The sequence below is a fragment of the Sarcophilus harrisii genome, chromosome 1, assembly GCF_902635505.1.
Source record: "Sarcophilus harrisii chromosome 1, mSarHar1.11, whole genome shotgun sequence".
Classification (NCBI taxonomy): domain Eukaryota; kingdom Metazoa; phylum Chordata; class Mammalia; order Dasyuromorphia; family Dasyuridae; genus Sarcophilus; species Sarcophilus harrisii.
Window position 1 is genome coordinate 270,767,152 of NC_045426.1, and position 16,130 is coordinate 270,783,281.

Here is a 16,130-nt window from a genome sequence, read left to right on the forward strand (position 1 = left end):
AGAGCAAGACCCCTCTTCTTGTGATATGTCTATTTTGGTGATTCTATCAGGCAAGGAGCATGGCAATCTCAGCCTGTTATTAAGACAAAAAGGGAAGAATATGAAGATAAGGTGTGAAAATGGAGGAGTATATTTGAGAAGAAACTTGTCAAATTCAAGTGATCAGACTTCCCTCAGCACAAACAGAATTAACAGTGATTTTCCACATCCAGCATCTGACCTTGGCTGACAAACTGATGATCTCATGCTGCCAAAGCTGTCATCCCTCTTTCTCACTTAGAGCTCCTCTGCCAAAAGGATTTAACTGCATGCAGTGCTTCAGAAGCCAGGCAATCTCCATGACTTCATGGAGAGAAATATAATATAAATCCTCCCACTTGTTAGTACCTTTCCTTCTAAGGCTACCTTCCAGCTACTCTGCATTTATCATTTTTTATCCTCAACAGTATTTTATTTTTCCAAATACATGTAAAAATAGTTTTTAAAATTCATTTTTGTAGGACTTTGTATTCCCAATTTTTCTTCCTCCCTCCTTTCCAAGATAGCAAGCAATCTAATATAGGTTAAATATATGCAATCCTTTTAAACATATTTCCATATTTGTTATGTTGCAAAAGAAAAATCAGACCAAAGGGAAAAAACAATGAGAAACAAACAAATAAAAAAGATGAAAGTACTATACTTTGATCCACATTCAGTCTCCATAGTTCTTTCTCTGGATTCTGCATTTATCTTGTATACAGTGATTCACATATGTGTTGTATCCCTATTATAAGCACCTTAAAGATAGGGCTTGTTCTTGCCTTTTTCCCCTCCTTTGAATCCTCAATGCGTGGCACATAGTAAATACTTAATAAATGCTTGATGATTTATTGATTCATAAGGCACTTACTAGTAGTGAGGGAGACTGGAAATTGTATTCATTTTTTTCTATGTGTTCATTAGGATGTTGTCTGGATGAGTGCCACAGTTATTTTTCAGGCAAACCACAGTAAACTGTGTTTCCCCAATCAGTATGCCAAGACATGTTGGTCTTTAGAAATCTTACCTGATGATGTATAAACTAGTTAGGTTTTTCCTTACAACTCTACCCTTGGGTAAAAATTATATTTTCCCCAGGCAAATCAAGAAATTTTCAGGCATGCTGCACAATGCAAAAGGCTTCTGAGAAGCAAGACCAACAGAGGTGATTATTATCTCTTTTGGTTTTTAACACACCTAATCCTTGAGGAGAACCAGTCCCTCCCATTCAATCATCTTCCATGTCCCCAGGAAGTAATGGCAAAATGAGAGTGTGCTGGACTACTCAGAAGTCAGGAGAAAACTGGCTTCAGATCCTGCCTCTGACATTTAAACAATTGTGGTTTTAATTCCTCAGCTGATAAATGGTCAAAGTATATGAATAGAAAGTTTTTAGAAGAAGAAATCAGTTATCTATAATGAAAAAAATGCTCTAAATCACTACTAAATAAATGAAAATTAAAACAAGTCTGAAGTACCATCTCACACCTATAAGATTAGCTAACATGATAGGAAAAAAAAAGAAAAGAAAAATGATAGATGTGGGAAATTGGGGACTCTAATGCACTGTTGATGGAGGTGTTAGCTGATCCAACCATTCCTTTTTTTTTTTTTTTTTTTTGGATTAAACGTGTAATTCTTTTAATCATATTTTCATATTCATCATGCTATATACCTATATAGATCAAAAGGGGGAAAAATATAGGAAAGGAAAAAAATACCAACAAGCAAGCAAATCAACAATAATAAAAAGATGAAAATACTATGCTTTGGTCCACATTTAGCCTCTATAGTTCTCTCTTTGGATTTAAATGGCATTTTCTTTTCTTTTCTTTTTTTTGTAACTAGAATAACACTTTTTTCTCATTTTAATTCAACAAAGACTAATTACACTGAGACTAATTACACTACTTGAGACTAATTACACAACAAAGACTAATTACAGACTGAGAAAGGGGATATATAACCAAAATAAGAGAAAGTTCAACAACTCCTGACCTGGAAAAGAATTAAATAAAAGATTCCCAAAATTCAAGTGGCCAAAATGAGAACTGACAACTTGATCAAATCTATTTCAAGAGAAAAAATAAGACATATGAGTCATTGAACTGATTATCAAAAAAATAAATTGAAGCAGAGATAAGTAGCATACTTCATGATCTTCAATGAGGAAGCTATCCTAATAATGGATAAGGCTGACTAACTATGGAGAACAGATGGGGGTACCCAGTCTAAATTAAAGGCTGGCTTGATTTTGAAACCATATAATGCTGGCCAAAAAAGTTATTGACTTTGATAGAATAATATCTTAATGAATTTTTAAAAAAATAATTTAGGCAACTAACATAAAGCAGTGAAACACAGTGACTAGTTTTAATCTCCTTGCAAATGACATTTTCCATCAAAAATGTATTGGAATTACTTTGAATCATCTCACTGCTGAAAAAAGCCAAGTCCATCACAGTTGATCATGACATAATTTTTTCTTGTTGCTGTGTACAGTGTTTTCTTGGTTCTTCTCACTTCTTATATGAACTTAGCATCAGTTCATATAAGTCTTTCTAGGCTTTTCTGAAATCAGTCTGCTTGTCATTTCTTATAGAATAGTAATATTCTATTATTATATAGCATAATTTACTCAGCCATTCCCCAACTGATGGACATACACTCAATTTCCAGTTCCTTGACACTACAAAAAGGATCCAACTACTCTGAAGAACAATTTGGAACTAACCTAAAGAACTATAAAACTGTCCATACTCTTTAATCCAGTAAGCCCACTTACAAGGTCTTATTTCAAAGAGAACAAAGAAAAGGGGAAAGTACCTATTTGTATAAAGATCATTAATTATAGTAGCTCTTTTTGTGGTGGCAAAGAATTGGAAATTGAAGGAATGCCCAAATATATTTTGGTATGTAATTGTGATGGAATACTATTATGCTTTAAGAAAGGATGAGCAGGATGGTTTCAGAAAAACCTGGAAACACTTATCTGAACTGATATAAAGTGACATGAACAGAACCAAGAAAGCACTATGCACAATAACAATACAGTAAAAAGGATGAACTGTGAAAGACTGAGCTAGTCTGATCAATACAAAAATCAAAGACAATTCCAAAAGATCCTGTATGAAAAATGCTATCCCTCTCCTGAAAGAAAATTGATGGAACTCTGAATATAGAGTGAAGCATACCCTTTTTATTTTATTTTTGTTTTATTGTGTTCTTTCATAATGGGGTTAATAAGGAAATATGTTTTGCATGACTTCACATGTAGAATCAATAGCAAATTATTGTCTCAAAGAGGAAGAGATAGAAGGGAGAAAGGATTTGGAACTGAAAATTTAAAAAAAAAAAAAAGGATGTTAAAAGCTTTTTTTGCGTGTAATTAGGAAAGGTTTAGTGAAATAAATAAAAATAATGAAAATTTTAAAAATATTTGTGGCTTTACAAGTCACAGCCTTTCCCCTTCCCCCCTTTGAGGCAATTGGGGTTAAGTGACTTGCCCAGGGTCACACAGCTAGGGAGTGTTAAGTGTCCGAGGTCTGATTTGAACTCGGGTCCTCCTGACTTCAGGACTAGTGCTCTATCCACTGTGCCACCTAACTGCCCCAAATCACAGCCTTTTAACCTGTTTCCTTATGTATAAAATAAGGACCACGTCATTTGGATCGTAGTGTAGTTGTGAGATAATGCATTTTGCAAATCTTCAAGTGCTAAATAATTGTTATCTATTATCATTATTGCTGCTGCTGTTGTTTCCTATCAGAAATTGTCTTATCAATATTCAGGCGTATATGGCTGTATATGCTCTCCTTTGAACCCTGCCATGCATGGAGAGAGTTGAAGTTAGTGAGTCACCTGAGCTCTAGAGGTCTGAGATGCTGTGAGAAGATTCAATCAGGTGTCTATACTACATTTGGCATTAATATAGTGAGTCCCTGGAAGGGGAGAAAGGGAGAGAAAAACAAAACTTTGGATGCCTAAAAAGGGCTAAATTAGCCCAGGATAGAAGTAAAACAGGTCAAAGCAACCATGCTATTAATTGGTGGGATTGGGCTGAAGAATGACTGCTGTACTTCCGGTCTGGGTCAAATAGGGAGACTGAATCTCCAAAAACAATCAAGAAAAAGGACACACACAGATATGACCCTGCCACCCATAATCCAAAGGGACTGTTTCCACAGCAACATTCAGGAATCATCTGTTTGGTCCTGGGCCTCTTACCTGTAAGGAGACATCAGCCAGGATGTGGTGGGGGAGTTGGGAGTACATGAGCCCGAGCCCCACAATGGCCTCCAGCTCCCCCAGATCTGCTGCATGCTCCAGATGGAAGACAGCCGACTCTTGATCCCAGGGCTGATCCTTCTCACAAAAGCGTCCCCCTTCATGGTAACGCACCATGGCCAGGTGAACCTGCCAGAGACCACAAGGTCAATTCAAAGGGCCTGTGAGGAGGCAGCTTGACAGCTGCATCTGATAAGATAACTCATGTCTACCAAGAGAGCACATGGAAGGCGACCTGCAAGAGGAAATGATTAGCAAAGGAGCGGTGTGAGTCTTTAGAGAAATTATTTATGATCAGAGAAGTGCTGGATGGGCAAATTCCCTTTGGTGTGATGCAAAAGACTTTTCCCCCTTTTTTTCCTTTTCTCTCAAATGCACATCACCAATACCTTCCCCAAAATGGACTTCCCGATTTTCCTTTCAAGGTCCAGATCATTAAGTCTCTGCATTTCCACAGCAACACAGGATGGCCGCTGGAGGTGAAGCCTGGCAGAGTTATAGAGATTCCATTTCTCCACACTGACCTGGAAGAAGAGAATGTAATAATACAACATTTACCTTTGAAGGAGGAGAGATGCTTAGGGAGTTAATGCATTTCACCTTCATCCACTAGTGAAAACTCAGCACAGAAGACATTGCTGTACAAACACCCTGGGGTTAGTATTAGGAAAAGGCAAGCGCTTAGGTTTATAGGGCTGTTGCAGACTTACACCACTCCATTCCTAATCACCTTTAGCACAGCCACTTTAGCTAACACAGAAAAAGATGGAACATTTTAGCAACTGACAAAAACACCTGGCAATCCTGAAAGCAGCCACTGTATAAAAAGACTTGGGACAAGACCAATCAGGGAGCAGCTCCAAAAAAAACAAGTAAGTTTTCTCAATTCTATAATCACTGTTGAATTTCAGTCATTCCTCTTGTATTTCTTTAAAAAAAAAATAATAAATAAACCACTACCATAAAAGGTAATAGCAATGAAACACCAAAATTGTTAAATCTGTCTTCAAGGTAACGGGTTCAATCGAAATTAATCTCATTTTTTTGGCCACTGTTGGCCTACTGGTTAAAAAAAAAAACCCAAAGATGACTAAAAACCACTACATTGAATTCCCAGTCCCTATATTTATGCACACCTGCATCTTTGATTTCCTTCACAAGCTAATTGTACAATAATTCAGAGTCTGATTCTTTTTGTACAGCAAAATAATGTTGTGGTCATGTATACTTATTGTGTATCTAAGTTATATTTTAATATATTTAACATCTACTGGTCATCCTGCCATTTAGGGGAGGGGGTGGGGGGGGGTAAGAGGTGAAAAATTGGAACAAGAGGTTTGGCAATTGTTAATGCTGTAAAGTTACCCATGTATATATATCCTGTAAATTAAAGGCTATTAAATTAAAAAAAAAAAAAAAAAAACAAAACCCAAGATGGACACTTGAAAGAAAAATGAGGTTTATGATTTAAGTCAACAAACTGGAGAGGCCAAGTTTTAGAATGGAACCAGGCCACTAAGTATGTGTTGGATGAGGTGCAAAAAGTAGGAAGCAACTTAGGAAATTAAAATCTCAGGATGGGATCCACTTAAACCAATGAGTCCCTGCAGATTTAAAAATATAATTTGTGGAAGATGGAAGTTTATTTTTCACTATCCTCCTACACAAACTCTCCACTGGACTATTTACTATCTCTCAAAGATGCCTTTGTTCACAATATTTTCCCCATCTGGAATATCCTTCCTATCCTCACTCCCACTCAGATCCTACCCATTCCTCAAAATCTATCTCTCCTTCCTTTTCTACCAAAGTGGGAAACCATCTTTAACTCCTCTCAGCTCCCATAGTTCTTAAATATTTACTGTCTAATATTGTTATCTTTTCATATATCTAATCTCCCCAAATAGACTGTATGCTCCTTGAAGACAGCAAAGATTTCACTATTTGCATTCTTCACAGAACCTTGCTCTGCATGCATATGGTCTCAATAAATACTTGTTACAATATCCTTTCATCAAGAAAAAAGAACCTATGGGGGGAAAAAACCAATGGACTGAGAGATGCCCCTGTAAATCAGAGAATGCCTGTTATGTGAAAGGGAATAGCCAGTGGATAACCACAGATGACATTTAGCAGCTTCCATTTTACAAAACACTTTTACACACAGGACAAAAAGCAATGCCTTATGAAGAAATAATGTTATTTACCCTTCCATAACTGCCCAGACTATCTTCATCAGATTCATACTGTTTCCGGTTGCCATTTGAATGGGCCTAGATAAAGACAAAGATTTAGATGATTCAAACGCTTTATTTTTTCTCTTCTACCTACCTCCCACCCTCAATGTTTCCCTTGACCGAGAAATGGATAAACCATCCACGAGTGAAACTTATTTATAGGAGCCAAAAACCATGCCTTTTAGTTCTTTCCATCCCCCAAAAGAAACCAGATTAGCTGGTTCTCTTTGTAAATGATCCCTGGGTAAACAACATTTATTACTTGATCCAGGGATGACATTCTGTTATTGTTTTAAGTCACAGCCATAATTCCAAGGTCAGATCTTGTAAGCCAGACTCTCCTAATGATACTGCTTTCAAGATGGCAGGCATTCTTGGACAAAGCCCAGTCACCAAGATGCCTCTGGAGTTGTAATGAGAAGCTAGCAGAGCCTACCTAGGCTTGCCTATTTGATCTGGAGAGAACTGCCTTTTCCTTCTCCAGCTCATTTTACAGATGAGGAAACTGAGGCAAATATGGTTAAGTGGTCTGACCAATGTTTAGGCATCTGAGGATGGATTTGAACTCAGGAAGCTAAGTCTTCTTGACTCCATGACTCCACTGCACCTTGCTGTCTGATTCTGGGTGGGCTCAACTGCAAAAGAAAGGGGACAGAGACCTCTAAGGTCCCTCTTCTAGCTCTAGACCTCTGAGCTTATTATCTAGTCCAGGTTCAAAACCCCCAAATTTCACATGTATGTATGCATATATGTGTGTGTTTGTGCATATATAAACACAGGTATAAGTACACATATTTAGATATACACATATATGTATACATGTGCCCTCCCCACATGCATGTAAAGCAACAATTTTTAAAGATTTGAGGACTCTGATCAATGCAATGATCAACCATAATGCCAAAGGACTATAGGACAATGAAAAAGGCTACCTACCTCTTGATGGAGAAGTGAATAACAAAATATACAGAATGAGACATACTTTTGGACACGGCCAAGGCAAGAATTTGTTTTGCTTGATTTTATATTTTTTATGAGTTTTTTTCTTTTTTTATTAAAGTGGGGGGAAATGGGAAAGAAAGAAAAATAAATACTGAATAAATGAAAAAAATTAACAAAAAGTAATATTAATGTACTTGGAGATGCTAGTTTTAGGTGGTGTTTAAGTTCAGAATATGTTAAAGTAAAAGAAAAATTAATACAGTTTCTTCATTTTACAAGTGGAAACTGAGGCCTAAAGATAAGTGATTTCTGGTTTCTGCAGTCTGTTCTCTAGTTGCAACATAAAATTTGACTTTTACATGGGACAAAAACATCTCCCCCCACTCCATAAGATCTCACTCTTTTTAATTTCCTGACAAAAGAGAAAGCAATGAAAGATGTTAGAAAATAAAGGGACAGGATATCAGCAACTCTATTGAGACACACACATTCTCTACCTTTTCTCCCAGATTCTTATTTATTCCTGGGACTCAAACCTCATACTTTTAAGGCCAGAAGAGAATCTCAGAGACCACTGTCAAAGTCATTTTTATAAGTTAAAAAGCTTGGCTTGAAGTGTACTGATGGAATGGCAGTTTGTTTTCCTGACCCTCAAACTCGTTATTTTCCTGCTGCTTCTCCATCTTCTCAGACCTTATGCTTCAAACACAAATCATAAGCTCCTGGGTATCTTAACTTGGGTCAGCAACGGATTTCAGAGGGGAATGGGCCAGAGAACTAACTCTCAAACAAATAGTGCCTTTCCTAGTCTCTACCCAAAAAGAGCTTAATAGAAAATATAACTATGAGAGAAGGGGGTTAGTGCTTGGTGAGAGGAGTACTTATCCAGGGAGGCTCTGAGTAATGATGAAGGAGACATCCCATCTTTAAAAGGACAATCCCATCTTTAAAAAGGGGGGAATACCCTCCATCTATTCATGTTGTTTTTCTTCCAAAGGAGGAGGGTTTTTAGGATAAGAAAGGCACATCAATAGAGTTACCCAATCTTTTAAGAAATGGAAAAACTTCTGAGAGCAGTTACCTATTCCTGTCTATCCATAGGACAGGAAAGAAATATCAATCCATGGGGCAACAGGTATTTATAATTCCACCCCTCCCAATAAGCTTCCTTACCCTGTCTCGAGCATCTATGTCTTCCAGTTCATTCCTCTTTTCACTTGGATATCCACTGTCCCCACCATTCTCAGAATCCTGTGGAGACAGGGTAGCACTAATGCTTGTGGGAATCTCAGAATGGAAATCCAGGAAGTACCCAAGAGCTTTGAATAGGCTTAGCGTTATGTCTCCTCTTGGTTTATTCAAGGAATTTTATAATGCCTTTATCCAATAAGGGTATTTTTGCCCATTTTACAGATCAAGAAACCAAGGCAAGTAGAAAGGATACAAAAGACTCTTTCTTACCTTTATCCAAATCACATGATACAGAAAGAGTTGTGGAAAAAAAATATGGAAGCCCTGGCAATGTGTTCAACATTTTCAACTTTATACTATGTGTCAGAGAAACCTGGGAGGACTCATATGAACTGATACAGAGTGAAGTGAAAAGGAATCAGAATAATTTATATCATAAAAGCAACATTGTAAAGACAATGAATTTTGAAAGACCTAAGAATTTTGATTAATACAATGACCAACCACAAAGGACTCGTGATGAAACATATTACCCACTTCCTAAGATAGAAGTGACAGACTTAGAATACACATTAAAACATATCTGTTTTTTAATATGGTCAGTGTGGGAATTTGTATTGCTTCATATTTTTTTCCTCTGCCTAAGATACCATTTATTAATAGGGACATGCAACTTGATAATAAATAATAAAATATAACAAATAAACAAATGGTTCTGCCTCTATCCAGAAGACCCTGAATTGATGATGCAATTCATTTTTATAAATTTACAACAAAAAAACAAAACAAAAATCATGTAATTGGTCAGTTTTACAGAGGTGAAAGATTATGGTTAGTTACCTTAAAAAAACTAAGTATAGCTCCTATATGGTATGAAAATCTTCTCTTTCTATTTCTAAGGAATGTTTTTAAAAATTGTTTTAATAATAGCCTTTTACATTCACATTTGCAAAACCTTGTGTTCCAATTTTTCCCCCTCCTGTTCCCCCATCTTTCTCCCCTTGATGACAGAAATACTGATGATTTATGTGGATTTATTTTATATCCTGCAACTTTGCTAAAGCTGTTAATTGTTTCTAGTAGTTTTTTAGTTGATTCTCTAGGATTCTCTAAGAATCCTATCATATGCATTTATGATGATATCATCACAAAATCTGCAAAGAGTGATAGTTCTGTTTCCTCATTATCTACCCTAATTCCTTCAATTTCTTTTTCTTCTCTTACTGCTAAAGCTAACATTTCTAATACAATATTGAATTAATAATGGTGATAGTGGGCAATCCTGTTTTACCCCTGATCTTACTGAGAATGCTTCTAGTTTAATTAATTAATTGTTTATATAGTTATATATAGTTTATTCCCATTACATATGATGCCTGCTGATGGTTTTAGATAGATGCTACTTATCATTTTAAGGGAAATTCCACTTATTCCTGGGCTCTCTATTGTTTTTCACAGAAATAGATGTATTTAGTCAAATACTTTTTCTGTATCCATTGATATAATCATATGGTTTCTGTTAGTTTGGTTATTGATATAGCTTGACTACATTTTGTAATGGGGTTTCAAGTATTTATTTTTTCTTTCTCAATTGGGGAAGGATGGGAAGATAGGAGGTGGGAAAGAAAGAATATAGATCTGAAAAGAAAACTTAATTACTTCCATCCTATAGTTGTATGTTTTGTAGGGGTCTGTGTGTATTATGGACTATGTAGGTAGGTATGCTTGATAACTCCATGTACTCCAAATGTTACTGGACAGTCATACTGATGACAGTCCTGCACTACAGCACTAGGCATAGAGGTTGAAAATTATCAAAGGAAAAACCATCCACATCCAGAGAGAGGACTATAGAGACAGAGCGTGGGATCACAGCGTGGTATTTTTACTCTTTTAGTTGCCATTTGTTTTCTTTCTCATTTTTTCCCCTTTTGATCTGATTTTTCCTGTGCAGCATGATAAATGTCAAAATATGTTTAGAAGGATTGTACATATTTAACCTATAATGGATTACCTGCTGTCTAGGGGATGTAGGAGGTGGGGAAGAAAGGAGAAAAATTTGGAACACAAAGTTTTGCAATGGTGAATGTTGAAAATTACTCTTTGCACGTATTTTGAAAAATAAAAAGCTATTATAAATTTGAAAAAAAAGAAAATTATCAAACAAATTGAAAAAGAGAAAATTATTGAACAATAACTGAATAACCATGTATGAATCTTATATGTTAAAAAAATCTGTTAATTTGAATCATATTACCAAGTCGGATCTGTAGCCCTTTTCTAATGGCTTAATTCTGCCTTCCTGGATACAGAATATAATAAATCTGCCTTACAGGAAAAAAAAAGAACAATAAAAATCCTTCCTTAACCATTTCTGCAAGAATTTGAGGTGAGCCATCTCCCTTTCTGCCATTTATGATCCCTGTCCCCCTCCATCACACACAGACATAGAAAGTCAAATATACATATACATTAATAGAACATGGATGTTCACTGCTTTATATTAAAAGCTGACTTTTCAGGCTCAGTTTGGAGTCCTAGGTTGACCAATTTTGCATCTGAAGAGTTATAACCTGGTTCTCGATTCACTTAATTGTTTGCCAAGTGGTCATACTCACTCGACGGTTATCCAGATGTTCATGATCTTTGTGTCCCAGGTTATCAACCTCACTGAATTGTGGCCAGTCTAAAAAGGGAAGAATGAATGAATGAATGAAAAAGCATTTATTATGTGTTTTCTATGGGCAAAACACTGTGCTAAATAATAGATATACAAATAGAGATGAGAATTTCTATTGCTATCATGGGAATTACAAAAGGGGAAAATTTAGAAGGATTTCATCTGCAAGTTATATAGAAAAAGCCCAGGGGTCTTTCCAATGACAAGTAACTGGAGTTAAGCTTCCTACAGAAATCACATATATAATGGAAGTGGTGATTTTTTTTTTAGTTAAGCATTTATATAATATAATTTTTTATTATTTTATTTATTATAATAACTTTTTATTGACAGAACTCATGCCAGGGTAATTTTTTACAGCATTATCCCTTGTACTCACTTCTGTTCCAATTTTTCTCCTCTCCCCTTCCACTCCCTCCCCTAGATGGCAAGCAGTCCTATATATGTTGAATATGTCACAGTATATCCTAGATATAATATATGTGTACAGAACTAAACAGTTCTCTTGTTGCTCAGGGAGAATTGGATTCAGAAGGTAAAAATAACCCGGAAAGAAAAACAAAAATGCAAACAGTTTACATTCATTTCCCAGTGTTCTTTCTTTGGGTGTAGCTGCTTCTGTCCATCATTGATCAATTGAAACTGAGTTAGGTCTCTTTGTCAAAGAAATGGAAGTGGTGATATTAAACCAGAATGAAGTCAGGTGTGAGGGACTAAGTAAAAAGTGCAAAACCTAATGAGGCATTTTTCTACCAAAGAATTTGTATTTATTTATCTTTATTCATTCATTTATTTACCATGCCTAGTAAATTTATTTATTTTTTGGACTTTGAATTTTTTTTTAATAATTATAACTTATTTATTTTTTAAATATACATTACTTTACGAATCATATTAGGAGAGAAAAATCAGAACAAAAGGGAAAAACCATGGGAGAGATTAAAAAAAAAAAAAAAACAGAGAAAAGAAGTGAACATAGCATGTGTTGATTTATTTACATTCAGTTTCTATAATTTTTTTTCTGGATGCAGATGGCATTTACTATCCAAAGTCTATTGGGATTGCTTTGGATTCCAAAGAATTTTTAAACCATGATGATTCTTAACAGATTAAGATTGAAACTGAAAGGGAGTTTGGTGTAGTAGAGAAAGGGCTGGCTTTAGAATCGGCTTCCAGTGCTGCCTCTGATATAAGTAAGCTGTGGAGTCATGGACAAATCATTCATTCTCTTAGTGTTTCAAGCAATTCTCTAAAACTAAGTTACAGAGGAGATGGCAATCTTCATTAGTGATTCCGCTAATTTTCACACCAGTTCTTACTCCAATGAAATCACAGTTCTTATTCTCTCCCCATAACATTCCATCTCCCAAGTCCTAAGACAACTAAAGGAGTTGAAGAAAATATCAGAGAACAGAAAACTCAATGTCTGCAAAAAGGGTAAATAAATGGGATTTAACAGTTAAAGAATGTTTCATAGCCAGTAATGACTAGCCAATATCTGAATCTTATCTTGAAAATAAGACAAAAATAAAATTGGCTTAACATTTCAACATGGGGAATTCTAATTTGAATTTAGATTTTAGAAGATCACAGAATCATTTAATTTTCTTTTGACTTCAGCTTCCCTATATGTAAAATGGAAATTATAGCAGCACCAAGGTTTTTGCAAGATCAAATGAGATACTGTTCAGGGCATTCCAAAATTCTTATTGTGGTTTTAAACTATCCTAGCTTACACTTTTGAGATCTTGAATATAATTTTTTTTTTCAAATCTTAAAACACTATGGTTACCAGCTATTATTATTATCATATATTATCATATCACATTATCATTATACAAATATAATGTAGCCTTATTCTTATTCATAGGAGTTTAAAAATATTTGATCACATAATAATTAAACAAAGTCTTTATGATTCATTTAGAATAGTCCTGGGCCCTTCATATCCAAAGCATCCTCACTGCCTAGAAACCCCCCAAACACAGGCATAGTCAGAAGTGAGACTTACGGAGATGGTCTATTCTCTGGCTGTGTGGTGTAAATGAAGGAGAGGAAGGGAGGGAATCAAATGTCATGTCACTCATATTTTCATCTCCAGAGTTCTCTGAAAGGCGGGAAAGCAATGGTGGACGGCTCCCTGAGAAGGTCCTCACCCTTGGACTGCCACACTTTTCCTCTGTGCCCCGCACAAGGGTCTGGGCTGATTGCTTGTCAAGAATGTCAAGAAGAAAATAAATATCACATATAAAATTGGAAATACCCTCAAGGTCTTTCCCCTATACCACTAAACTCCCTATCTGTTGACATCTCCCTTTGTTACCTGTTACTGGATATAAATGACAAATCTAAAATCAATTTATTCCTGCTTCTAGAAATGACTCCAAACTAATTTTCTGTGTGTTCCTTGGAGTTTCATAGCAAATACTTTTCAACCACCATAGCCTTGTCTTATTCAGAAAAAGAGGTACATCACCTTTATTATCCCTAAAACAGAATGTTAAGCCAAGATTCTCCAACCTTACCTAGTCTATATAATATTTATTTATTTACTTTTATTAAAGCTTTTTATTTTCAAAACATATGCACGGATAATTTTTCAACATTGACCCTTGCAAAACCTTGTGTTCTAAATTTTCCCCTCATCCCCCAACCCCTCCCCTAGATAGCACGTGATCCAATTTTATATAATATTTATAAATAACACAGAGACATTAGATCAGATGAACCTCTCCAGTTAATCAGACCACCCTATGCCTATTACAAACATACAACATGAACACATCCCAGACATACTCTCTCTTCCATGATCAATACCTATCATTCTGAGTCCACAAGACCTCCAGCCAAAAACTGGTCAACAATAGAGAATGTCAGTTTGTAACAGCACCAGAGAGGTCCCAGGTTTGAGACACAGGCTCAACAATCTGACAGTGTCCCAAATCGTGGAACAGAAGGCACCTACCAACAACTTGGTATTCTGATTAACAGCATCCTTTTCCTTTGGTGAGAGGTCAAAGGGAGTAAGACCCATGCTCTTGCAAATCCGATTGCAGGCGTGAGAGTGGAAGAACAAGGCCATACCCCGTACACCTATGAGCAGAAAGCCCACAGTCATAATTCCCACAGAGAAAAATCAGAGATAACTGCCTGACCGTTCCTTACCCCCCCCACCACATCTAGGTCAATCCTTCTCCTTCTTTTCAACAAACCATGGGGACATAAAAGACCCAACCTGGAGTGAGTCCTGGGGCAGAGGGTGAACTCTTCTGATATACATCAGCTCTCTCTAACCAATTTGGCCTGGACACTTCCTCTCTCTCTCAGGGACTGAAAAATAACATCCATGTTATCTTTGCTCCTCTGAAGGACAGGACAATTTAGTGTCCTGTGGTCTCACTCTGGCTCCTTGTGATTCAAGATACAGACAGTCTAGTTCTAGTGTTCAGCCATGTTAGCCCCATCTACCTAATGACTCAATATATAAAATTTATTTTATATAAAAATGACATAATGATTCAATATATAAAATTTAACTATTATTATAAATAAGGATGTAATGGAGGAAGAAGAGTCTGAAGTGAGGTCTGGCCTGGCTTTAAATAGAATGAACCATGCATGTTTACTTGCTAGCCTTAGTTTTGTTGTCTATAAAATGAAAGAATTGTGCTAAAAAGTCCCACTCTCACATTCTAGGATTTTTACAACAAACCCAGGGCACAGTCTTCAAGTTTGGTGGGAATTAACCTTTACTTACCTAGATTGCCATCTCCAAAGTCTGAGCCCGTCTCTGTATGAATCTGTGGGTCAGTGTAGAGATCCCCCACTCCCTGAATGTCCACCACAATCAGCTGATGGCCAGAACGTTCAAAGGTGAAGTGGCTGAAAGCCTGGGGGAGTGGGACAAGAATTCAACCCAAAAGGTAAGGAGCAGTTTGGCTCTGGGGCACATCTATATATATATATTTAACTATCTATAAACAAACATTTTTAAAAACAATAAAATAATTAATCCATATATATATATATATATATATATATATATATATATATATATACACACACACACACATACACCAAATATCCCAGAGCACAGAGGGGAGCTGTATCCCAGGATTCTGGCTATTATTCTTCCTATGCTAATTCTGTGGAGGGGAAGACAGGGACAGAGGGGGAAGTTGAGGGGCTTCCTGTATCACTGAGAAGGCAGAGGTGCTTGCTGGTTCTGCCCCTCCCCTCTGCTGTTCCCCTCTTTCCCCCACTTCGCAGCTTAGATTCTCACTCTTTCCCCACTCTCTCACAGCATAGGAAAAAAAAAGACACCTAAAAATAAAAACTGTCTGGGGTACATTTCTGATATTTCCTCTGGCTCTGCTCTTGGGAGAATGGCTCATTTAAAATAGCCCAATTTAATGTAATAAGGGTTGCTGATATGTCTAATCTATAAAGGTCTCTCCCTGAATTTCAGGAGGTTAGGTTCACCAACTTTAATGGGCTTCTTTGGAGGAAACTGATGGCTTGTCAAAAACATAAATGGAGAACAAAGGCACTACATTAAAAATGATTAGATGCGAAATCTCATATAAGAGTGCCCTGGGAGGATTCTATTCATTCACCTTGAAAAATGAGTCAGTATCAGACTAGTTTAGTTTCTTTCATTAGAACAAATAAACATGGATTATGTGAGTAAGAAAGCTCAGGTTTACTAACTAGATTTAAAACAAAACACCATCCTCAGTATCCTCCCCACTTAAAACAAAAATCTGACAACA

At 36.3% G+C, this 16,130-nt stretch overlaps 1 protein-coding gene across 3 annotated transcripts in view; it reads right to left on the reverse strand.

Moving 5' to 3' along the window:
• Positions 1-16,130, reverse strand: part of EEF2K (eukaryotic elongation factor 2 kinase) — a 77,380-nt gene that overhangs the window by 15,161 nt on the left and 46,089 nt on the right. Inside the window, exons 8-15 of one of the 3 annotated variants that reach the window (XM_031942026.1) lie at positions 15,116-15,248; positions 14,324-14,451; positions 13,370-13,568; positions 11,297-11,364; positions 8,661-8,738; positions 6,516-6,581; positions 4,698-4,832; positions 4,249-4,437 (exon numbers count right to left, since the gene is read on the reverse strand). In XM_031942026.1, coding sequence (XP_031797886.1) covers positions 4,249-4,437; positions 4,698-4,832; positions 6,516-6,581; positions 8,661-8,738; positions 11,297-11,364; positions 13,370-13,568; positions 14,324-14,451; positions 15,116-15,248 — 996 coding nt within the window. The remainder of the gene's footprint in view (positions 1-4,248; positions 4,438-4,697; positions 4,833-6,515; positions 6,582-8,660; positions 8,739-11,296; positions 11,365-13,369; positions 13,569-14,323; positions 14,452-15,115; positions 15,249-16,130) is intronic. The other 2 variants (XM_031942028.1, XM_031942037.1) reach the window with 2 other exon arrangements.